Source organism: Amblyomma mixtum, chromosome 4 (assembly GCF_055824585.1).
Source record: "Amblyomma mixtum isolate Tamu chromosome 4, ASM5582458v1, whole genome shotgun sequence".
In the NCBI taxonomy this organism is placed as follows: domain Eukaryota; kingdom Metazoa; phylum Arthropoda; class Arachnida; order Ixodida; family Ixodidae; genus Amblyomma; species Amblyomma mixtum.
The window spans coordinates 9,540,082-9,566,390 of NC_143015.1; the positions used below are offsets into that span (position 1 = coordinate 9,540,082).

Sequence of the window (26,309 nt, forward strand, 5' to 3'; positions counted from 1 at the left end):
CGTAATTTCCCCGCCAGTCGTGCATTTTTGAAGTGCCCTTGGAGCATAGGCTTATTGCGACATAATACGCGGTGAGGATGGCGTCGCGTCGAGTAGTAGTAGTAAAAACATTTATTTATTTATTTATTTATTTATTTTCAAAAGGAAGAGTTAGGGAGTAGGGGGATGGGGATAGATAGATGTGGAGCTACAGTGGTCGGTCTTCCCTAGTCCAGGATACCGTTGGCCTCCGCCGCTGCCTTGGCCCTCGTCACCAGCATAAGCTGAGTGCTCGGGTCGGAGTCAGCCAGGAGGGCCTCCCACTGCTCTAGACTAGGGCTATTTACCTTTGGTAGTAAAGGGCTTTTTTCGCAGCCCCAGGTGGCGTGGTACGTTGTGGCGTAGCCCCCACACCACACGCACTCTTTCGCGTATCTGTTCGGCCACATTTTGTGATACATGGCTCTGCTTGGGTAGGTGTCTGTTTGTAGTCGTCTGAGCGTGGTGGCCTGCTCTCTGTCGAGGATATCCGCCGGAGTCTTCTTAGTCTGATATTTAGTGTTTCTTAGTCTGATATTTAGTCTCCTGAGTCAGCTTGCCGGTACCCTGTCTATTCTACCACCTACTTCAACTGCGCATTCTTCAGTGATACCTGTGAGGATATCGTTAATTTCTTGGACATTAAGGCAATCCGCCTCAGTCAAAGCTGAATGCTTTTTCTGCCCCAAGATTCTTATTACCCCACTTTCTGTATTACTGCTAACCCTTTGATAGTCTTCCGACCGACTAGTTTCTTCGGTTCCCTCTTCAAGTCTCCGCTAATTCCACATCTTATCTTGTGGTCGCTATAGTGCACCTTTCCGAGGACCTCGACATCCTCTACGATGCCAGGGTGAGCGCACAGTATGAAGTCTATTTCACTTTTAGTGTCACCATTGGGGCTCTTCTACGTCCACTTACTGTTTTCCCGTTCGCGAAGGAAGGTATTCATGATCCGCAAATTATTTCTATCTGCGAACAATACTAATAACTCCCTCCTGCTATTTCTAGACCCTAGGCAGTAGTCGCCCACTCCCTGGTCCCCAGCCTGCTTCTTGCCTACCTTCGCACTGAAGTCACGCATCAGTACAGTCTACTGTGTTTTTGCTTTGCTTGTAAGAAGGAACAGTAGCGCAACCAAGACGAACACAAGAGAGGACCACACAGGACTAGCGCTTTGCTTATTGGCAATTTCACGTCTTCATAGAAACTTTCGCCGATCTGGTCATTATGGATAGTTATAGCCGCGTAGGCCTGTACCACCTTCAGTTTGCGCCTCTTATACAGCTTAATTATGAAAACTGCCACTCTCTCGTTAATACTACAGAATTCCTCTATGTTATCCATATTAATGAGGAATCCCACACAGAGTTCTAATTTTTTTCTTATCCACGGTAGCATAGTACGTGCCCGCTCCTCAGTACTGTATACGCCTTATCTGTCCTCCTAACCTCAATAGGCCCTGTGACATTCCAATAAATAAATAAATAAATTTGTACCCGCTAGCTCCTCGAATAGCGCTGGGCTAGCCGCACTGGATAAGGTTCTAGCGTTAATCGTTGGTAGCTGGCAACGATTCAGTTTCCAATAGCGGCAGTTTCCTAGGTTCATCGTGGTGGAGCAGCGCAAAGGACGGGACACAAGAAACAAGGAAGGACGTACACAGGCGCTGACTATCAACTGAATTTTTATTGCGAAATACAGAGAATATATAGCAATCATGAGGGGGTGGAACATAGATAAAAGGTTGCTCGGTCACCGGAATCCAGAAGACAGTCACGTCAGTAGATAAAGTATGTTGGTGAATGTGGTGGCGGTGAAAGACGATAAAGAGAAGCGGAGGGTGTATAGGGCCAAGGCGCGAAATAACGGATGATCGGTAATGAAAGATGAGGTCGCCCAAAAGGGGCTAAAAGCTATAGACAATCAATACGTGTACGTCCTTCCTTGTTTCTTGTGTCCCGTCCTTTGCGCTGCTCCACCACGATGCAACAGCACCAACTAGCCCAGCAACTTGCTCTTCTGAACTTCCTAGGTTCAGTTTCCAATGGCGGGATGTCTGGAGCCAGACATTCTTAGCCCCCTCCGCTGCGTCACGGGTCTGACCACCGCCTTGGCCGCAGAGGCCTGAGGGCCGAGAGTTAATTGGTGTATCCATATAGAAGTTTAAATAAATTTAAAAATCTAAATAATCGCTCATTAAATGACTGCAGCCAACAGTCACCGTAACCAAGGGGCATATGTAATTTTTTTCTTATAATTTGCGGTGTTTATGAATGGGGCATTATTAAGATAATTGATTAGAAAACAGAATAAAAAATAACCGCGTGCCGCCGGTGAGATATGAGCCCACGACCTCCGAGTTTCGCGTCCGGTGCTCTACCACCTGGGCTACGGTGACGGCTGTCCAGTCTTCGGTTTTCGAGGGTAATTATGAGTTTAAACCGAGCCTTAAGTGCGTTCACCAGCGCCACCCTCGTCCACTCTTTGGCACGTTTGAGCAATCATTAGAAAAAATAAACGTTAGACGTCTGACTTTTTTCCCCAGATTTTGGCTACACGAACTAAAGCTACTGAAGAATTAGCGTAGTAGAGCTTTTCTGGACATATTTTATTCTATGAAAGCAGCAGAAATAAACATATTTACATTAAAATTACACTTGCAGTTGAGTTAAATGCACACAGAATCGTAAAAATTACGAAGGGCACTTAAAGGGTCCACGAAAAAGGTGTTTGATGTTGGCTATAACATGCTTGCAGGCCGCCCAGGGCTCATGCCGCGTACAAGACCTTAAAAGCGAGCCGATCACATGCAATAAATTTTTTAAAAATTCGCCATTTTATGCCTCGGCCCGACCAGCGGTCCGGGGCTTTCGCCCGATCCGCGCGCCACTCGTCGTGCAGCGCTCGTTACGTCAGCACCGGAGGGCTATCATTGGTTCGCCGTACCAACTCTTTCTGACGTCAGGACGCTACCATGCATTGTGGGTTTTTTGCGCAAAAGACACGACACAAAGAAACGAGGTAGACCAAAAAACCCACAATGCTTAGGCACCAACTAGCCTGCAAAAACATACTCGCACGCTACCATGGCCGCGGCCGGAAGCACTGTTTATCGCAGACGATCGATCAACGAAGGATTTTCTGACTAATGAGCCATACAACGCTTTCGCATTAACGATATTAAACAAATCCAAGTGAGGTTTGCGTAGCATTTACGGTTGCTGATAAAACGGTTATCAAATACGCCTAAAAAAATGGGAGGTAGGCATTTGTCCTGAAGTACCGCCCCTGCTAAAATTCGCGTCAATCTGATTATCGTTTTCCAGGCATCGCCAAAGGGGCTAATGCCCCTGTCACACGGGCACTTCAGATCTTTATTGAACTCGATCTGCATTGAGATTTTCGAGCACGCTCGAAATATCCGGTGATACTCGGGAATTTCCAATGCTCCTTGAGAAGTTTCCCTCATGTGTGTTAGGTGGCGCCAAATGTTCCTCCAACAGCCAGAACATGGTGAATTCCAGCAACACTGCGCAGTCGGGTGCAACGGCAGCCAAATCCGTAGCCAGACGTGTGGCGCGCTTCTGCTGCTGTGCGATGAAACCCGAGGGTCCGCAGTGCCTCCGCAATTTCTGCCTAGACTGCGCCATTTCTCTTCTGGCGCCGCAAATCACCTAGGCGGTCTTGCCAGCAGTCGATGAGAGCGGCTGTCTCACGCTCGCCCCACAGTTTGTGCGTCGACGAGCAGGAGGACGCCATCTTTGTTTACACTGACGGCGAAGCTTGGAGCGTGGTTGCCATGGTGTCGAGTTATTTATTAATATGTTTGCATATAAGCAGGCATAGTACCTGAAAATGTTCTGTCTTGCATGTAAATCAATTACAACAACAACAGTTGTAGTTTTGTTTTGTTAGCTAGTATTTTTTTATAGATTCGTGAGAGCGAGAGTGCTTTCGATTGCGCTTGGAACCTCAAGCACTCTCGAGGAGTCAGCACTGAGTCAAGCAGAATCTAGCTTGAATGCGCTTGAAAGTGGCCGTGTGACAACCGTCGATCTGCATTGAGTTCAATCAGCATTGACTCAATGAGGATCGAAAGTGCCCGTGTGACAGGGGTATAACGCTGTCTACCAGTTCCTTGAATGCTCCTGAATACGATGGAAATGATACCTCATTGACTGTGCTCATTCAATAGGAGCGGATAATAAGGAGCTTTTTACAGTAATAAACAACTTCCAATGGCTGCTGTACGCTTGCGATTCCGTTGTCCAGAATATTGGACAAATTTTCAATTCCCAAATCTTAGAAGTACGTAATGATGGGACCGATAAGATCAGTGCAATCGCCCGCTGTTAAAAATGGCTCACGCGAATGCGAAAACGCCACCCTTTAAGCTCTAGAGAAGGGGTTTAATTGAGAACCGCGCTAAACCGTCAGAAATAGCAATGCTGCTGGCCTCATACTGCCGATTGCACAGGCTCTAAAACCTTCATGAAAGCTAAATAGCGGTGAACGGAATGAGTCTATCACCAGAGTAGCACAGCTGTGATGCAGTACATAGGCTTGCGAAGTATCAGCGGCGTCAATGCAATCTGTATGAGGAAATTTTAGTATTTTTCTATTAGTATATTATTTGCAACCAGGTATACCACTGTACTTCGGAATAGCAGTTAAAACCTTCGTCATTCTACTTCTACGTTTGCGACACAGAGGCGCCTACCGACCAAAAAAAAAAAACAAGACAAAAAAAAAGGGAGTGGAATCTACATCATAGCCTGACTACAGTTCCCACAAGCATGTGCCGAGGTAACAGGTGGTTCGGAACCTCGAAAAATGGGCTCCACTTTGCTGAGTATGCATTGTAAGCTATCATCTGGGTAGTTGCTGTGAGTTTCGAAAGACTAACCGTTCGATCAGATAACGTGTAAACATGCTGAGTTTACTGCGTTCCAGGTGGAAGTCGGCAACATCCCTGCCCCGCAGAGTAGTCATGTTTTCGTCTACAAGTGCGCAAGCCATGTCCCTGCCCTCATTTCAAAAGTACGATTTGATTATTGTTTTCTTTTTCGTACACGTGGTAGCAAGCACCTGCTGCCGTCGGCGGCAATTTGCAGTTGTTTATGACGACACTGTGGATATTTGGCGTAGTAGGTGCTCAGTTTCGCATACAGTATATATACAGCACGGTGCGCCGTACAATTTTGGTTGCACTTCTGGTGCAAACGCCTAAACTTCTTGCTTCAGCATCCTGTAAAGAAGACGACGAAACACGACGGCAATGACAAAGTTTACCGCAGCCTTCATCATCGGCGCGATCGCCTTGCAGATGAGCAACGTCTTTGGAGCAAATGAAAGTACGTAATCAAAAGCTTGAAGGCCTCTACCTATTATATCTTGCTTTTATTATCCGTCAAATAAGCGCCAAGACAAGCTTCCCGAAAGTACCTCTTGCTACGTGTATCATAGTGTCGAATTGGCAATAACCTTTCTTTACAATCACTTTATATATTGATAGATAAGCGCAGGATCAATCAGATACAGTTGATAGAATAAGCGGAAAACGTAAGAAGTTATTGGTGGCAGATTGTGTTCTTATCATACAGTGTACAACAAGAAGCAATGTGATCCCGCTTTTCTACTGTGGGGAGGGATTGAATAAAAACTATTAATTTTGCGAAAAAATTTTCAAAGATTTAACTACGTGCTGTTTGCAGTGCATTCAACGAAAACGTGTGAACGATAAGAGGTATTGAGGTGCTCTGTGCGAATTTTAGAAAGTCATGTTTGATGAAAGTTTCCTTTCAACGCTATTTGTTTTGTCAAATGGTATGAACTGTTTTAAGTTGTAACTAACAGTGCCCGTTATGTTTGGTGATTATTTGTGTGTCTCGGGCGGGGCTGTGCATTTCCGTCTAAGGACCCCGTTTAATTTTACAGCGAAGGACAGTTTTATAAGGCGGTAAAAAAACACAGATAGAGATTCATTTTCATTTCATTTATTTATTGCTTTGTTGCTATACAAATATATGCAAACACTGCTCGTACCCATAGCCAACAGCTAGTAAGGGTCCAATAGATAAAAGTATACAAGCATACAGGCAACAATCTAAAAAAATAAAGACAGAGTAAGTTAGCATACAGAAAGTTGTACATCACTCTCAACACTTGTAAGAGCATCAACCAAAGAAACACATATATTACAGATTATATAAACTAAAAACTTACAGATCAAACAAAACGCGTAGAACTTACACAAGAAATAAGGCATCACAAAAAGCTAGGGGAAAATAGCTAAGTCTTTTCAAAGCATCACAAGGGTACAGCACACGAGAAGAGGATAAATAGAGTTCGGTATACACTTTTCAACTACAAAGCTTTTTACAATAGACGCAAATGTATACATCTATATATAAATCAAGGTATCAGTATTCGGCTACACGCAAATAATATAAGGCAGATATCTAAGAAGTGTAGTAATATGAAATTATGAACTCAAAGTGTGTCATTCTTTTTAGGGTAATAATTTTTTATTGCACAGGAAAGGTTTTAGGCACTCTTTAGATCACGTGCTAGGTTATTCCGAATTTTTACGCCGGTAAACTCTAGGAGACGCTCTCCATATACATTTCTTTTCACTGGCAAGTTAAAATTGCAGTACGTGCTGCTCCGCGTTGGAAGTGGCGGGATGCTAAATATTGATATATCAAACGAGATGTTGCTTGTTACTATTTTATGGACACATTCAGCAGTTCTTTTCTCACGAAGTAAATCGAGTGGTAATATGCGTAGTTTAGTAAATAGTGCCTTGCTGAGTACAGTGTAACTAGAAAATGAAATTATTCTAAGTGCTCGCTTTTGAAACTTTTTAATAGGCTCTAGGTAAGTACTATACGTTCTCGGGATATATTAGCAAATAAATATTTCCATGTGCACTCACATTGCTCATTATCTGCGAAATATGGATGCTCTTAATCAGGTGGCTCACTATTCGGATACTGATGTTTTTCCGTAGTGTGAAACGTTTATAGAACTCTTGTTGATGTAAGAAAGGGGCACTGAAAACAAATCGTAGTTGTCCTGTATCGATCGCATATATACAGAAAGAGACCACTTTTATGGCATACGGCACATTTGTAAGGTATAAAATGCCCCTAAAAAAAACTAAACACACAGATGCAGATATCACAGGCTGCTTTTTAATCTAAACTGAGCTTGTGTACACAGACATTTTGCGCAGATCTCAGCGGCCATGCTAGCCCGCAATTAGCTTCAAAACGCAGAGCACCAGTTCTTTCTGGTGTGGACGTCATGACTGGCGGGCAATATTTTTAAATTAAATTTTATCAGCCATAAATGCACTTTTTGCTCCCACAAAAACGCTCGCATACTCAAAAATAGTAGGATAAGTATTGTTTTTTACTAGGAGCTATAACTGAATGTCCCTTGACGATGGCACTGAGCGAAACGTTCCCAGTCACCTTCGTGTTCGGTTTTGAACAGCAGTAAGCTATAGGAGGACGAAGAAGAGTACGGCATGCGAGCGTTGAAATCAACTTTATTTGTGAAGATCGCAGATCAACTCCGCAAACACCCGCGAATAAACGCAGAATACGTATTGTTCAGACACCTAGCCAAGGGATTGCCGTATAATAATGTGAAGAAAAAGCAAGGAAAAGAACAAATAATACTGCCAGAATTCGTAACATGCACAGACAACTCGCAAATCCCGCAAAATTCAAAGCATGCGCTAAAGCTAAAATCCTGGGCATAAAGCATAAGAGAAGCGCTGTCCAAGAACCACAGAAAGCATGTCTAGAAAGCTCTTGTCAGAAAAGAGCCAGCCTACAAGTTAGGACAAGTCTACATGAATGGTACACTACGAGCAAGAAATCCAAACGTGGCGAACGCGTAAAAACGAAAGTACTTCGGATAACAGGGTGACGCAAAGGCTTCAGGATCGGTCACGCAGAAGGAAAGCGATGCGCTTGAGAAATCAAATATTCCCAAACTAAAACCCGACAGTGAAAACGGCTAGAAGATGAACGACAAAATTTGGTAATGTCCAGGCAGCAAAAATGGGGCGGGCACAAAAATTTAAAACGAAAAGAGAAGGTAAGCTGTCTGAATGATGGAGTATAGATGCGTGTAAATGGAGGCAAGAGACCATGGTATAGTCACACGGAACCACATTGAAATCAAATCTGTTCGTCCGAAAGGAAAACAGAGGGCATTTCGAAGCGTTCACCTTTAGGGATGGAAATCATGTCGGATTCCACTATTTCGTTTGGCAGCTTATTGTGAAATTGTCCGGTACATGGCCATAACCTTCTATGAACAAACCAATCAAACCAATTAACCCTCGGCCCTCAGTCCCCACCAGCTGTGGAACAACTGACCAAGGCGGCGGTCAGATCTGCGACGCAGCGGAGGGTGCTAAGAATCTCTGGCTCCGGACAGGCCGCCATTGGAAACTGAACCTGGCAACGTTTAACGCAAGAACCTTATCAAGTGAGGCTAGCTTAGCAGTGCTATTGGAAGAATTAGCCGGTATTAAATGGGATGTCAAAGGGCTTAGGTTAGGAGGACAGATGAGGCGTATACAGTACTACAGGGCGGGCATGTACTGTGCTATCGTGGATTAGCAGATAGGCGAGAACTAGGTGTGGGATTCCTCATTAATCAGGATATAGCTGGCAACATCGAGGAGTTTTACAGTATTAACGAGAGAGTGGCAGCTATCGTAATTAGGCTTAATAAGAGGTACAAGCTGAAGGCGGTGCAGGCCTACGCGCCTACATCAAGCCATGATGACCAGATAGTTGAAAGCTTCTATGAGGATGTGGAATCTGCAATGACCAAAGTAAAATCACAGTACACTGTACTGATGGGCGACTTTAATGCAAAGGTAGGTAAAAAGCAGGCTGGAGACAAGGCGGTAGGTGACTATGGCATAGGTTCTAGGAACAGTAGGGGAGAGTTATTAGTAGAGTTCGCAGATAGAAATAATTTACGGATTATGAATACCTTCTTCCGCAAACGAGCAAACAGGAAGTGGGCGTGGAAGAGCCCCAATGGTGAGACTACAAATGAAATAGACTTCGTACTGTGTGCACACCCTGGCATCGTAGAGGATGTGGGGGTCCTCGGTAAGGTCCGTTGTAGCGACCACAGAATGGTAAGGTCTCGTGTTAGCTTAGATTTGAAGAGGGAACGGAGGAAACTGGTGAAGAGAAAGGCTATTAACGAGTTAGCATTAAGAGGGGAGGTAGAGGAATTCAGAATGTCGCTGCAAAACATATTTTCCGCTTTAACAGAAGAAGACGACTGTAGTGTTGAAACAATGAATGATAATCTTACAGCTATCGTTACAAAGTGCGCCGCAGAAGTAGGTGGTAGGATTGTTCGACAGGATACCAGCGAGCTATCTCAGAAGACTAAAGATCTGATTAAGAAACGTCAAAGCATGAGGACGTCTAACTCCACAGACAGGATAGAACTAGCAGAGCTATCGAAGTTAATAAATAAGCGCAAGGTAGCCGACATAAGAAAGTTTAACATGGAGATGGAGAAAATCGAACATGCTCTAAGGAACGGAGGTAGCCTAAAATCAGTGAGGAGAAAACTGGGCATAGGTAAAAACCAGATGTATGCGCAAAAAGACAAACAGGGCAATGTCATCAGCAATATGGAAAAGATTGTTGAATTGGCCGAAGAGTTCTAGAAAAATCTATACAGTAGCGAATCTAATCATCAAATTACTGAGGGAGGCAGTCGAGCACAGCAATGGGACATCCTGCCAGTAACGAAGGAGGAAGTAAAGAAAGCCTTAGGAGCAATGCAGAGAGGGAAAGCAGCTGGTGAGGATCAGGTAACAGCAGATTTGTTTAAGGACGGAGGAGAGATTGTGCTACAAAAACTAGCCACCCTGTATACGCAATGCCTTGTGACCTCGAGAGTACCAGAAGGTTGGAAGAACGCTAACATTATCTTAATTCATAAGAAAGGAGACGTCAAGGACTTGAAGAATTACAGACCAATCAGCTTATTGTCCGTTGCCTACAAGGTATTTACTAAGGTAATCGCTAATAGAGTCAGGACAACCTTGGACTTTAGTCAACGAAATGAACAGGCAGGCTTTCGTAAAGGATACTAGACAATAGACCACATTCACAGTATCAATCAGGTGATAAAGAAATGCGCAGAATATAACCAACCCCTATATATAGCCTTCATTGATTACGAGAAAGCATTCGACTCAGTGGAAACCTCAGCTGTCATGCAGGCATTGCGGAATCAGGGTGTAGAAGAGTGCTATGTGAAAATATTGGAAGATATTTATAACGATTGCACAGCTACTATAGTTCTCCATAACGTCAGCAATAAAATTCCAATACGGAAAGGTGTCAGGCAGGGAGACCCGATCTCGCCAATGCTCTTCACTGCCTGCTTACAGGAGGTATTCCGGGGACTGGAATGGGAACAGTTGGGGATAAGAGTTAATGGAGAATACCTGAGTAATTTGCGATTCGCTGATGGCATTGCCTTGCTAAGCCACTCAGGACAAGAACTGCAAAGCATGATCAATCAGTTAGACAGGCAGAGCAGAACGGTGGGGCTAAGAATTAACATGCAGAAAACCAAAGTAATGTTCAACAGCTTAGCAAGGGAACAGCAGTTCGCCATTGGTAGCGAGGTGCTGGAAGTAGTAAGAGAATATGTCTACTTAGGGCAGGTAGTGACCGCAGATCCGGATCATGAGAGGGAAATAACTAGAAGAATAAGAATGGAGTGGAGCGCATATGGCAGGTTCTCTCAGATCATGAATGGTAGCTTACCAATATCCCTGAAGAGAAAAGTATACAGCAGCTGTATCCTACCGGTACTCACATATGGGGCAGAAACGTGGAGGCTAACAAAGAGGGCGCGGAAAAAACACGAGGACGGAACAAACACGACAACACGAGCGCTGACTTTCAACTGACGCTTTATTACGCACATGTGTACATATATAGCTTTTCCGCCAAACACTAAACTGAACAAAAAACACTGCATCATCACTGAAAATATTAAATCTACATATCTACAAATGCATGCTCCAAAAAGGTGATTTCGCGGTTAGCCAGTGATAATGAGGGCTTACTAATGCATGCTGTACCCCCTTTGTCAATGTGATATGCCTCTACTATTTCCCTTACTATCTGATCCTTATGTTTGAAGATGACGGATGTCTGATGAAGCAATGGGGCGCACGTGTGCTCAGGTTGACTGCAGTGAAGCGCCAAATTCGAACCGGCTGCCTTGTCCAAAGAATTATGGTGCTCCCTCAGGCGTTCGTTTAGACATCTCCCAGTCTGGCCAACATACCACCCACCGCAAGAAAGGGGAATCTTATAAACAACACCCTCGATGCACTCAACCCTCCTCTCTACGTGTGCTGTGGTACAACCACCACCGATCCTCCTTCCTAGTAGGGCCTCTCGCTTCCGCTGCACAGCTCGGCAAATGTTGCTTAATTTTCTGCGAGACGAAAATACCACATCAATTTGAAATTTTCTCCCCACTTTCTTCAGACGGTGTGAAAATGCGTTGGCGTATGGGATGACAGCTATCTTCCGGCGCTTTGAGACTTCATTCGCCTGAGGAACACGCTTATGGTCCGATTTGATTTTCGCCACCAACCTTTCGCATAACCTTCCAATAGTTGCCTCAGGAAAACCAGCGTGCTTAAGCCTGGAAATTTGGCCTTACACTCCTTCCTCAATACGATGGACACACGACTTGGTCAGAGCGGCGCGAACACAAGACAAGGCGATGCCTTCCTTTACCAGCTTGGAATGCCCGGACTGAAAACTGAGTAAGGGCTTTACGGAGCGAGGCGAATACAACCAGCAAACGTGTCCGGGCTCAAGTCTCAGCTCCACATCCAAGAACTGAATCCTACCTTGTTTAACGTTCTCCATGGTGAAAGCAAGTCCATGACCATTTCTGACAAATGTGTTCACGACATCCTGCGTGCATTCCTCGTTTTTTACAAAAACGAGGTAATCGTCCACGTATCTGTGTACTTTCAGTACGCCGTCCGGTAACTCTCCTGCAATTGCTTTGTCAATTCTACTAAGGAACAAGTCACTTAGCAGCGGAGCCACGCGAGAACCAATGCATATCCCGGAACGCTGTATAAACACACCTTCATTCCATTCAACAATGGTAGACCGGAGGTACATACACAGCACTTCAAGAAAAGCATCAACAGATAAACCGCAAACATTGCGGAAGCGCACTTCATCATTTTCCTCACTTATACATTCTCTTACAAAGCGCAGCAAACACTCATGAGGAATCGAATAATATAGATCCTCGACGTCAACACTGAACACATGGCAGTCATCAGGATTATTGTTCTGAAGGTACTCCAAAACGACCTCAGAGTTTCGCGTTCGGAAAGGGTCTTCAAAAGCAAGGGAAGCAAGCGCCTTCTGTAAGTAGCTGGAAACAACCAGCTGCCACGTTCCCCTCTCCGAAATTATGGACCGAAACGGAAAACCTATTTTGTGGGTTCTAACCGTAAAAAAATATTTCAAGCGTACTGCGTTCCGACTTCTTTACGGACTCACGCAAACGGTCGAGACTAACCTTTTTAAGAAGGGCGACGGCACGTCTCTCAACTTTTGCGGCATTCTCTTGCACTTGTCGAAAATTCTTGAAAATCGCAGCAAACGCTTTGTCCGAGAACACGCTCTCCTTCATCACAACAAAGCACCCTTCTTTGTCTGCTATCAGTGGTCTCAGGTCCCTCGCGGCCAGGTGGTTCACTCTAAGGAGATAGCGCCACCCAGCGGCGTTCGTGAGGAGAAGAAGACAAAGCACGAGGAGCGCGTGCGGAGGGGTACGCCGGGACAGGTAGAATAGGATTACGGGGCAGAGAAGAGTAGAGCGCGGTGGACGACGGACGTGGACGAGTTCTGCTGGCTCCCCGAGTTCCGGGCTTGGGCCTTAGCCGCAGACGTCCGGGCCACCAGACCTGGACATCCATCGTCGAGAGCCTCAACCACCAGGCCCAGGCGCCACTCTTCTCCGTCCATCCGTCAGCTGCTCCACACAGGCCGCTTCTGGCGCCTACGTGACTTTTCCGGGATACCAGACCTGGGAACCGTGCTGGGAGCCCACGGAGGCTGACGCTGCGGTAGCGTTGCATCGATATTGGAACGCCAAGAGACTCCCTAACTGCCCGACACCCAGCCAGTCCTCCCCGCACGTTGCTCGAACAATAGACAAGTAGTGTGACTTTCCTCTTTGACTTTCTTTTTCCTGTATTTTTCGTAAGCATTTTGTTCTGTTCCCCCGTGTGTTTTTCCCGTGTGTTGTTGCGTTGCTCTCTTGTTCCTTTCCTTTTTTCTCGCTCATATTGAAATTGGTTTCCTTTCCGATAAAAGCCGCCTCGTTTAGTGTTTGTACTTTTGTGTTTGTTTAAAATAAGACCTGCAATCTCACAGATCCTCACATTCACCAATGGTGGTTCACCCTTGGCAAGCGTAAAGCTTCGAAAGGGTTTGGAGCATTGGTGAACCACCTGGCCGCGAGGGACCTGAGACCACTGATAGCAGACAAAGAAGGGTGCTTTGTTGTGATGAAGGAGAGCGTGTTCTCGGACAAAGCGTTTGCTGCGATTTCCAAGAATTTTCGACAAGTGCAAGAGAATGCCGCAAAAGTTAAGAGACGTGCCGTCGCCCTTCTTAAAAAGGTTAGTCTCGACCGTTTGCGTGAGTCCGTAAAGAAGTCGGAACGCAGTACGCTTGAAATATTTTTTACGGTTAAAACCCACAAAATAGGTTTTCCGTTTCGGTCCATAATTTCGGAGAGGGGAACGTGGCAGCTGGTTGTTTCCAGCTACTTACAGAAGGCGCTTGCTTCCCTTGCTTTTAAGACCCTTTCCGAACGCGAAACTCTGAGGTCGTTTTGGAGTACCTTCAGAACAATAATCCTGGTGACTGTCATGTGTTCAGTGTTGACGTCGAGGATCTATATTATTCGATTCCTCATGAGTGTTTGCTGCGCTTTGTAAGAGAATGTATAAGTGAGGAAAATGATGAAGTGCGCTTCCGCAATGTTTGCGGTTTATCTGTTGATGCTTTTCTTGAAGTGCTGTGTATGTACCTCCGGTCTACCATTGTTGAATGGAATGAAGGTGTGTTTATACAGCGTTCCGGGATATGCATTGGTTCTCGCGTGGCTCCGCTGCTAAGTGACTTGTTCCTTAGTAGAATTGACAAAGCAATTGCAGGAGAGTTACCGGACGGCGTACTGAAAGTACACAGATACGTGGACGATTACCTCGTTTTTGTAAAAAACGAGGAATGCACGCAGGATGTCGAGAACACATTTGTCAGAAATGGTCATGGACTTGCTTTCACCATGGAGAACGTTAAACAATGTAGGATTCAGTTCTTGGATGTGGAGCTGAGACTTGAGCCCGGACACGTTTGCTGGTTGTATTCGCCTCGCTCCGTAAAGCCCTTACTCAGTTTTCAGTCCGGGCATTCCAAGCTGGTAAAGGAAGGCATCGCCTTGTCTTGTGTTCGCGCCGCTCTGATCAAGTCGTGTGTCCATCGTATTGAGGAAGGAGTGCAAGGCCAAATTTCCAGGCTTAAGCACGCTGGTTTTCCTGAGGCAACTATTGGAAGTTTATGCGAAAGGTTGGTGGCCAAATCAAATCGGACCATAAGCGTGTTCCTCAGGCGAATGAAGTTTCAAAGCGCCGGAAGATAGCTGTCATCCCATACGTCCACGCATTTTCACACCGTCTGAAGAAAGTGGGGAGAAAATTTCAAATTGATGTGGTATTTTCGTCTCGCAGAAAATTAAGCAACATTTGCCGAGCTGTGCAGCGGAAGCGAGAGGCCCTACTAGGAAGGAGGATCGGTGGTGATTGTACCACAGCACACGTAGAGAGGACGGTTGAGTGCATCGAGGGTGTTGTTTATAAGATTCCCCTTTCTTGCGGTGGGTGGTATGTTGGCCAGACTGGGAGATGTCTAAACGAACGCCTGAGGGAGCACCATAATTCTTTGGACAAGGCAGCCGGTTCGAATTTGGCGCTTCACTGCAGTCAACCTGAGCACACGTGCGCCCCATTGCTTCATCAGACATTCGTCATCTTCAAAGATAAGGATCAGATAGTAAGGGAAATAGTAGAGGCATATCACATTGACAAAGGGGGTACAGCATGCATTAGTAAGCCCTCATTATCACTGGCTAACCGCGAAATCACCTTTTTGGAGCATGCATTTGTAGATATGTAGATTTAATATTTTCAGTGATGATGCAGTGTTTTTTGTTCAGTTTAGTGTTTGGCGGAAAAGCTATATATGTACACATGTGCGTAATAAAGCGTCAGTTGAAAGTCAGCGCTCGTGTTGTCGTGTTTGTTCCGTCCTCGTGTTTTTTCCGCGCTGTTTTACCATGGATAGTAATAACCAACTTGCCCACCTTTCTGTACTTCTAACAAAGAGGGTTCAGCTTAAGTTAAGAACAACGCAGCGAGCTATGGAAAGGAAAATGATAGGTGTAACGTTAAGAGATCGAAAGCGGGCGGAGTGGGTGAGGGAACAAACGCGGGTTAATGACATCTTAGTTGAAATCAAGAGGACGAAATGGGCTTGGTCAGGGCATGTAATGCGAAAGCAAGATAACCGCTGGTCCTTAAGGGTAACGGAGTGGATTCCAAGAGAAAGCAAACGTAGCAGGGGACGGCAGAAAGTTAGGTGGGCGGATGAGATTAAGAAGTTTGCGGGGATACAGTGGCGGCAACTGACAAAGGACAGGGTTAATTGGAGAGACATGGGAGAGGCCTTTGCCCTGCAGTGGGTGTAGTCAGGCTGATGATGATGATGATGATGACATCGCACAGTACACTGGCATCTAGAATTTTGCCTCCATCGAAAATCAGCTGCAGCAGCCGGGATCGAACCCGCGTCTTTCGGGACAGCAGCCGAGTGCCGTAACCACTGTACCACCGCGGCGGGGTATTGTGAATTTTTTTTGAAAACTGCTGCTTCATTGAACATAGGGGATCATTGTCATTCACCTTAGCATTTCCGACAATGGGCAGGCACGATCCTCAGTGATGGCCCAGTTAAGTCGTTTTGGCTCCCCTTTAGCTTACGCATGATACGTCGGACCTATTGGCTCATGTATCAACCATATTGGCTGATGTATCAACTCTTATGTTATGGATCAATACCGACTTGCCCAAATTTACCCTGGTGAAACAAAATCTTAGTTGCACAGAAGCGTGCTGTCAGATTGATTGCAAATGTACCCTGGCATTCCCATGCGTTTGCTTACTTGAAGCAATATGGTATTTTGCCTGTTGATATATTGCACCCGTACATATTATTATGTGCATACGAAAATGCAGTTAAAACAAATAATCAACTGTTCCTTGCAGCCTTTAATCTATATCAATACACACCAGTGCACAATACCCCGTGATTTTACCTTGGCCTCTACCCTTTTGCCCTACTTTATATCGTAAACAGTCCTTATCCGATTACCCAGGAAATTACCTTAACATATTGGCAGCAAATAATGTTTGTATACAAGACATCTCAAAGAAACAGTCATTATCTGTCATGCGCATTTACGAGTCTATTGTGGCATCATTGTAAATAGGTTTGGTGTATTGTATTCTATATTGTTCTTATTATTCATGTACATCTCTGTTGTTCTGTACGCGGTCAGGGTTACACTGTTGTTGTCCTTATTCTTTCTTTCTTTTGATGGGGATATTAAGCTCACCTTTAGCATGATGTTCGCGAAACACACTGCTGTCATTGTATTCATGGGGCACTGGGTGCTACTTTAAGCTGCATTATGCAGCTTTTTTGCCTTTTTCCACTGTAATGCGTGTGGAGAAATGAACTTTCAATTTCAATTTCAATGGGTGCAATCTGGCAGCTGAGGGGGAGTAGGACCACGTGTCCCTGGGATGTGCGGGATGTGGACTACGGGAAGCGGGCAGAGAACGGGCTGCAGGGAGGTTGGTGATGCAGTACGGTAGGGGAGTTATGAGGCGCTGGGGCGCAGGCAATATAGTATGAATCTGTGTGTATTCTTCGCGAGTAATGCATTCTCTTTTGCCACATAATCTACAGACGTAATCGCTAATTCCACCCAGAAATGCGCACGATATAACCAACCTGTATACATATATTGTCGCGTTGTAGTGACGGCAATCCAGCAGTCAGGAAGACAGGAACAAAACTTGCAAACGAAGCTCTTTATTTGGGCTGACCTGCGCCCGTAAAAGAACTGAATCACTCGGCGGCGGCGTAAGCAACAAACGTGCCCGTCAGTCGTCGAACTACAAATTCCCGTTTCTCGCGGCATCGTTCAATTTAAAGCCGGAAAGGAAACTTCGAGATAACAGGTCGAGATCATCAAGAGTAATCTGGAAACACGTAGATGCAGATCTTCATGGCTGTGATCAATCGAGATTAGTCCGGTGGCATCTCGCGTCACGATCAAAAATGATAACACCCCTTTCCTGCGGCCTTGAGCGTACGAACGGACACTACAATGATACGTGGCAATATGCTTCATTGATTAGTAGGAAGCATTTCAGTGAGTCTGAACCTGAGCAGCCATGCAAGCATAGCGGAGACATGGTGTAAAGAGGCATATGTAAAGGCGTACCAAAAAATGAATATGAAGTCATCTCACGTGTAAAGTAATCTAGGAGAGGCAAAATTTGCAATAGGCAGCGATGCACTGAAAGTTTTCAGAGAATATATGTACTTCGGGCAGGTAGCTACCGCTGACCCTAACAACTGAAGTGAAATAACAAGGAAAATAAGAATGGGCTGGAGGACATTTTTTAGGTACTCTATGGGCACGAATAGCACGTTACCAGTATTCTTCAGGAAGAAAGCATACAACAGTTGCAGCTTGCCGGTACTCACCTGTGAAGCGTAAAATTAGAGGATAACAAAAAGGCTTGAAATTAAATTCAGAACAACGCAGCGATCAGTCCAAAAGAAAATGGTAGGTGTAGCGTTAACAGACCGAGAGCGGAGTGGATCAGGGCAATAATTATTATTGATCATACCCTATCTAAGAGAAGAAATGGGTATAGACAGAGTGTTCGTACTGTTTCACTTTACGGCGTGCATAATGCTTTCTGCCTTCACTTTGCTTTTTTTTTTCAGCGGCGTGGGGGGGGGGGGGGGGGGGGGGACGTCTGTTCTGTTAGTCACCATAGGCACAGTGAGTACAGTCATTCTGACTACAAGACACCGCGGTGGCTCATTGATTATGGCGCTCGGCTGCTGACCCGAAAGACGCGGATTTGATGCCGCCCGCGGCGGTCGAATTTCGATGGAGGCCAAATTATACAGGCCCATGTACTGTGCGATGGCAATCCATGTTGAAGAACCTTAGACGGTCGAAATTTCTGGGGCCCTCCACTACGGCGTCCCTCATAGCCTGAGTCGCTTTGGGACGTTAAACCCCCATAAACCAAACCATAGTGACTACATGACTTTCTGTTTCTCGCATTCATTTGCAGCTTGGACGCCAGAGGAGAAATGCCTCACTTTAACGCTGCCAAACTTCTTCAACCTCGGAAATGTAAGTGAGGGGGCGCATTGTGTGCATTAAAACTGCGAAATGTTCGTTTAGTTTACGGGGACGGTTGTGGAACGTCCGTACTGTGTACGCTGTACAAGCGTACAGATAACGAAGTTTGCAGGGACATGATAGCCAGGACTGACACAGGACAGGGTTCATAGGAGAGAAATGGTAGAGACCTTTGTCTTTCAGTGGGCGTAGCCTTACTGATGATGATGACTCGTAGTAAGTTTTCGGTTTCAGCTGTGCAGGCCGTTTAGAGCACTTACCCGAGCACAGTTTATTGCCAAAAAAGTAACTCTGTAATCTGTGCTACGCCTAGGCTACCGAAATTCGCGAATGTATGAGTGCTGACTAGTGTTTTGTTGCCGCAAAGGAATAACGGTTTACAAGGAAATCTACTTTTCTTCATGCATGTGTTCTGTGCTAACGCCAAGGACGGCGAGTAACGGAATGTGGGAGCGGAAATACAAAACGTGATGATGACATGGACATGTCGTGCAAGAATGTAGTCAATGCAGAGGGACAGATAGATTTAATGAAACGAAGGCAAAGAGGTCGACCAGAAAGATTGATATCTGGCCTGCTACTCTGCACTGGGAAAGGGAGAAGAGGCGAAGAAAGATGGTCATAATGAGTGACGGTGTGGTGAGAAGAGAGATGAGAGTATATGTGCACACACACTTTATGGCATCACAACCGCGAGTCGAGGCCCGTGTCACTCAACAAACGTGAAAACGCCCGCATTCCCGGGGCTCCTTGCCAACTCAGTGGCCAAGCGCCTAGCAGTAAGTCATCCGAGAGTGGCCTGCTGTCCAAACACTGCAAGGAAGCAGCCAACGTTAGCCTTTGGCGTGAATATACTGGGCAAACCACAAGCACATGCTCCACAGACTCGGCCACGCTACAAGTGGAACAGTCCGGGGTGTCCGTTCGTGCAATCAAATGTAAGCAATTCGGCGTGAAAGCGACGCTAAACGAAGTTTATGCATCAAGCATGCATGACGGAATTCCACGTGATACCCAGAATTTTATATCCGGATCTAGCCTTTTGAGGCGCGAGTGTCGAATGTTCGGCTGGGCCCAATATCTCGCCGTCGCGTTCTTCATAAGTCTCTAGCAATAGAGATCACTGAGCTCCATTCATCTGCTCAGGGAAACGCTCACAGAATAGTATTTCACGCGATCCCTGTACACTGCGGGCTCGAAAAAAAATAAGAGGGCCGATGCAGAAGCATGGCCATGGCCTCCGTACTAAGCCGTGGCCTCCTTACAGTTGTGTCTTTTTGTAGAGCGGACACCGCTTGCCATCTCTTGTAGCCAATGTAAGTGGCGCTTCTGGTGTTTGCTTGGAGTGGGTTGCTAACAATCGTGACGCCGGGAAGTTAGCGCGCAATTTCCTGTAACCACCGCCATTGCTTAGTGTCGACGTTAAAGTCTCCGCAAATGACGATAGAGATACTTAAGGGAAATAAATAGCGCACAACAGAAGACGGGACAAGCGAGTAGACACAGACAAGCGCTAACTTTCAACAGATGGTTTATTGCAAAATCGGGAGCATATATACACATGTCCAGATAGGCAACAAAGAACATGATCGAAGATAACATCAACAAGACGCACCCCTCGACAGCCATCTGCTTATCGTGCCAGATATGCAAGCTCTTTTTTCGACAAATTAACGGAAGGTTCACTGACACAATCCGGTCCAAAGCGCCAGACAGGTCAAAAAGAATTAAAAATTCATCCACATAACGAAAGATCTTTAAAATCTTTCGCTCAAAAAGAGCCTTGTCACAACGAGCTAAAAACAGGTCACTCAAAATCGGTGCGATGCAGGATCCGATGCAAACACCTTGCTTTTGCAGGAAAACGTTGTTGTCAAAGGTAACAAAAGTAGAAGTAAGGTAAACGGATAAAAGCTTGTGGCGTGAGCACGGATGGTTTTTTAGAGCTTTTATCCGTTTACCTTACTTCTACTTTTGTTACCTTTGACAACAACGTTTTCCTGCAAAAGCAAGGTGTTTGCATCGGATCCTGCATCGCACCGATTTTGAGTGACTTGTTTTTAGCTCGTTGTGACAAGGCTCTTTTTGAGCGACTAACTGATCTAAAGATTTTAAAGATCTTTCGTTATGTGGATGACTTTTTAATTCTTTTTGACCTGTCTGTTTTTAATGACCCTCTTGTTGGACGATCTAATCTTCTCGTTAGTAGTCACCCTATTGTCACGCGCATTTTAAATTCTTTTGTTGATTGTTTTTACCCGTTGACATTCACGTCTGAAATGCCTGATCATGACAGCATTAGGTTCTTGGACCTCCGGCTGCGGTTTCGTATGGACCATGCCTGTTGGATATACGAGCCCAGAGCTAACAAGCCCCCTTTGCCATACAGTTCAGCGCATTCTAAACTTGTCAAAAGAAATATCGTTCTTTCGTTCCTGTCCAATGCTCTTGGCACGTCATGCCGGCATACGTTCGAGGAGGGTTTAAACATGCAAGTTGCACGTTTGCAGGGCGCGGGCTATCCGACTCACGTGATAGCTTCGGTTGCTGAATGCTTGCATCGCAAAAGGAAGGAAGCTTCTCGCCAGAGTCATGAACAAAGAGCAGAGGACAGGAAAAAGAAAAAGGATAGAAGATAGAAAGAAAAGTTGGCGGTGATACCTTACATGCATAAGGTATCACACAACATCAAGAAGGTGGGTCAACGGTCTCATGTTAAGGTCGTGTTCACGGCTCCTGAGAGGCTGGGGAGATTGTGCAGAATGAGTTGCCCGATCAAAATGCGTAGACCCGACTGTACTATCAGACATAGGCAGACCTATGTCCATTGTCGGCTGGGGTAGCTTACAAGATCCCCTTGTCCTGCGGTAGATTCTACATCGGGCAAACGGGCAGATGCCTCAACGTACGCCTAAAAGAGCACGCGAAAAAAGTCAGAGGTGGTGTCGACGGGCATCTGGCTTTGCATTGTAAGACATGTGACTGTGACCCTCCTTGCCGTCCAATTTTTGAAGATACTGTAATCTTGTATCATCACCGCGACCAACTTACCAGGGAGATTGTTGAAGCGTCGAACATCGTGCGCTTTGGACCGGATTGTGTCAGTGAACCTTCCGTTAATTTGTCGAAAAAAGAGCATGCATATCTGGCACGATAAGCAGATGGCTGTCGAGGGGGTGCGTGTCTTGTTGATGTTATCTTCGATCATGTTCTTTGTTGCCTATCGGGACATGTGTATATATGCTCCCGATTTTGCAATAAACCGTCTGTTGAAAGTTAGCGCTTGTCTGTGTCTACTCGCTTGTCCCGTCTTCTCTTGTGCGCTATTTATTTCCCTTAAGTATGTCATACCAACATGCCCAAGCCTCGTCTCTTCTGACGATAGAGAATTCCAATTTCATCACGATGCCTGTGTTGAGTTTAGCGTAGCGCATAAAGGACGTGGCCATGAAATCTTTTATATCTTTCTGGGTGATTTTGAGTAAAATGTTTACGAAGGCTATCACACATATCGTCCGCTTACGTCGCACATGTCAGCCTGCATGTCTCCCAAAGTGAGGCTTGTTCTTGCACATCTGTAATGGCTTGTCCACACGATATGTTTTCCGTGCGTCTTTCGTAAACGGCGACGCCGCTGCTCGAACGACGTGATATTTCAAGAACTCTATGAGACAAATCTCTCAAAATCGTCAGGGTCGTCCATGCAGGCCTCTATGAGAGCAAGCACTTTCGCTTGAGTGACGAAGTCGACTGTAAGCTGATTGTGGTGGTGACAAGGAAACAACTGCTCGTTCATTGAGGCCAGGGTCACATCTGCAGCTGGCCATCGGGCATAAAGAGGGAAGAGGCCTTCGCTTACGCTGTCTGTAACCGATAGTTTTCTAGTTGCATCATCTCGTCCCTGAGCGGCTGGTTCGGATTAGGCATGACACAACGGAACTTGAAGTCCCCTCTGGCGTTTGTCGCCTATAAGCTGTCGAGAGGCGTTGGCCGCGGAAATTCCACGTGCACAAGACCATGAGGATGCGTGAGCTTGTTGCCGTATACTGCCGCATCGATCGTCGCTCCCTGAGATTTTGAAAATTATGAGGGAACTAGCTTCTGATATTGGCCTGCAAGTGAAGGCCCGTGTTGTTCTTGGTGGTCACAGTGCATGTTCCCTTTGCGTTGGCACTCGTCGAGTGTGTCGCGGACGCAGCAGATATTCCAACGAAGGGCGCTCCAATGCACCTTTCCTATCTTTACGCGCCACGTGGCGCTACCTGGCGCCTTCATGGTGAATCTTATATGTACACCACGCTACAGTACACCCGCGTAGCGCGCCAACGCGGCGCGCTACGCGGGTGATTGTGTAATTTATCGCAAAGTTAGTAACGCCTCTGACCAACAATCTCTTCAAGACGACCTTAACCGCATTCAGGAATGGTGTGCCAATTGGTTAATGGAACTTAATCCTCATAAATGTAAAATCTTGTCCTTCACACGTCGCCGCAATCCGCTTCATTTCCCATACGTAATAGCTAACGTCCCTGTACACCTGGTTTTATCATACAAGTATTTAGGCATTACCTTCCGTAGCGAATTGTCCTGGAGCACACACGTTACGAACATAATTTCATCTGCTAATAAAACACTTGGATTTTTAAGACGTCATCTCTGCCAAGCCCCTAAACATGTAAAATTATCGGCACACAAATCCCTTGTCAGACCAAAATTAGAATATGTTTCACCCATTTGGGACCCGCACCAAGCTTACCTTATAAATGCACTCGAATCAGTCCAAAACAGAGCAGCCAGATTTATCCAATCATCGTATTCTTACGACATCACTGTATCAGCGTTGAAAGCTGAATCCGACTTATTGCCCTCATCACATCGTCGCCGCATTGCCAGCCTTTGCTTGTTCCATAAATTTTTCCATAGTTCACCAGGCCGCGCACCCTCCATCGTCCCTCCAGCCCGCATATCTCATCGCACTCGTCGGCCTTTTCAAGTTTCCAGACCTCGTGCCCGTACTACCACCTTTGCCGCATCATTTTTTCCCGTACTGCAGCAGACTGGAAAGACCTACCCAACGACATCGCACCCATCATGTGCTCATCCAACTTTGCCGATAATGTCACCAGTCATGTTTCATTATGTTAACACCTGCCCAACAAAATATATGTACCCACCCCTTATGTAATACCCCTCGTGGGTCTTTAAGGTAATAAAATGAAAATGAAACAGTGCGCTCGCTCTCGGAGCTCCTCCCGACTGCCGCTGCCTGATGGAATACAGCAACCTGCATGCTTTTAGTGCCGTGCGTATGCAACGTCTTATTGCAGGTGATAATTTACAGACCAACATATTTGGCCCCGCTCAAACTGATCATATCGTGAATTACTTGAAACATCAAGCGAGTACTTTTGCACCTCCCTCCAGCACTCTCGTTGAGCACAAATGCGCTTCCGCCAGGACCTGCGTGGAGAGAAATCAGACCGAGAATTTGCGGACAAAGAGTGGCGAAATCGTAGCCCTTAAATTCATTCCTGAATTTAAATTGCACTAGATAAATCGTGACGCAAGCTTTGGGAGTTTTCAGCTAACCTTGTCTTCCTCAGCTGAGTTGGTATTCTCTAACGCGGAAACCTGTCAAAGTGGTTTTTTCTTTCATTGTCATGTACAAAAGAAATGTGCGCGCGCGCGCGTTGTGTGTGTGTGTGTGTGTGTGTGTGTGTGTGTGTGTGTGTGTGTGTGTGTGTGTGTGTGTGTGTGTGTGTGTGTGTGTGTGCGTGCGTGCGTGCGTGCGTGCGAGTGTGTGTGTGTGTGTGTGTGTGTGTGTGTGTGTGTGTGTGTGTGTGTGTGTGTGTGTGTGTGTGTGTGTGTGTGTGTGTGTGTGTGTGTGTGTGTGTGTGTGTGTGTGTGTGTGTGTGTGTGTGTGTGTGTGTGTGTGTGTGTGTGTGTGTGTGTGTGTGTGTGTGTGTGTGTGTGTGTGTGTGTCATCAAGAGAGGAAACCAATCCAAGAAAAAGTCCAATTCTTTGTAAATATCCGTTACCTGCAGCAACATTCGGTTAAAATTAATTCTGGGCGAAACAACAGGTTCAACGTTGCAGTCTTGCATGCGCGTTTTCCAAAGGCTATGAAGTCCAACCAGAAGAATCACATCATAGGGTTTCGAGGCAGGTTGGGAAACAAACCTGTCACAGTGGTCTCTAGTTTTCCCAGTGTTTTGCCAACTACGGACATTCTAGTGCAGGGAACTCTCTAGCCTCATCACCTCCTTGTCAATTTCAAATCGTTTCCCTTCCCCTGGCGTCCACTCATGCACATGGATACTCTTCTCGAGATCCCTACTCCGCCGTGCTTGTTTCCAAGTTGATTCCCCTGCAGTCAATAAGCAGTGTCATAAACGTTCACGTATACCTTAACAGCAGCAGACGTGTGGCACTGTGAATTTTATGCGTTGATTCTTTATATTCTGACATCTTCGTTGATATTTTGCAGTGAAAAATAACACACCTAACCCATCAGGGACCACTTTTATTCCGAGAGCTGCTGCCTCGAAAATTCTATGATTAACGTAAATTGCGACAGCTCCTAGCTCGCGCCGCTAAGCCTAACGGCCTATGGCACTTGAATGGTAAAAGGGGCGTTATATTATAAAAGTAGCTGTCCAGATTCTGGACTACTTTTTTTTCGGAGTATTAGTTTAGGTGATCTTCCTATTACGTCGAAGGTAGCGGCATATTCTCTGAAACCTTCAGAGTTTTAACACCGGATGTCCATGTAGACGGCGAAAATTTGGAGCGCTTTTCGGTGACAAAAGCACGAATTAAGGCGAAAGCCTTTAATGCCTCATTGTGGTCGACAGAAGGTTGCCAGCAGAAGCTTGTCAGCAGAGGTGTCACGCTTTTCACGGGTGTCCACCGAGATACGTAAAACAGTTACTGCGTAATTTCTTTTCCTCAAATACAATTTTCATTTTCTTCATTACGGCCCCTCTTTCTCTTTCTTCTTTCACTCGCACTTCCTCACTTCCTTTAAGGTGCGGTTCGGGTGTCCAACGATGTGGCAGAGATTTACTGCGCCATTTCTATTCCTCAAAAAGCGTTGCGTTCAAAGGGGAAGACCGAACGTGTGGTGCGTTCCGTGGACGCCCTGGCGGCGCTACAACGCGCTGTCGCGTTCCACTCCTAAAGGCGAAGCTTAGGCGTCATTAATTAGCAGCTAATTAGTATTTAGTCATTATGCAGTAATTATTCATTAATTAGTAATTTGTCATTACTTAGTGGTTAGTCATTAATTATTTGTGATGTCTAAAACACCTACAGTATAAAACACCTGCTTTCGCAACCTACCAACTTAACCAAAGCTAAGCACCCGCCAATTTTTATCAGCGACTTCAGCTGAACATAGACTGAACTCTGCATTGTTCGCCGTGCCGTGCTGTGCTTTTCATGAGAAATGTGAAATTTGGGCAAAACTGACATTTTCAGAACCCCTTATCACAGGCGGTAGGCCTAAAAGCCTATGGGTTTACACGCACCAACGCGTCGCAGCTTAGCTAAGGGGTCTATAATATGCTACATCGCTCAGGTAAAGAAGTTCACGTATTGAATCGTCACTACCACTGTGTACGTCACGTGGTAGGGCTACAAGCCATTGCGT

The 26,309-nt window shown here is 45.7% G+C and overlaps 1 protein-coding gene across 3 annotated transcripts in view; it reads left to right on the forward strand.

Moving 5' to 3' along the window:
- The first annotated feature begins 5,178 nt into the window (after positions 1–5,178).
- LOC149345655 (uncharacterized) overlaps positions 5,179–26,309 on the forward strand; it is a 53,174-nt gene continuing 32,043 nt past the window's right edge. For 2 of the 3 annotated variants that reach the window (XM_089586158.1, XM_089586159.1), the window contains exons 1-2: positions 5,179–5,375; positions 18,587–18,648. In XM_089586158.1, coding sequence (XP_089442284.1) covers positions 5,300–5,375; positions 18,587–18,648 — 138 coding nt within the window. In that variant the 5' untranslated portion in view covers positions 5,179–5,299. The remainder of the gene's footprint in view (positions 5,376–18,586; positions 18,649–26,309) is intronic. The other variant, XM_089586160.1, reaches the window with a different exon arrangement.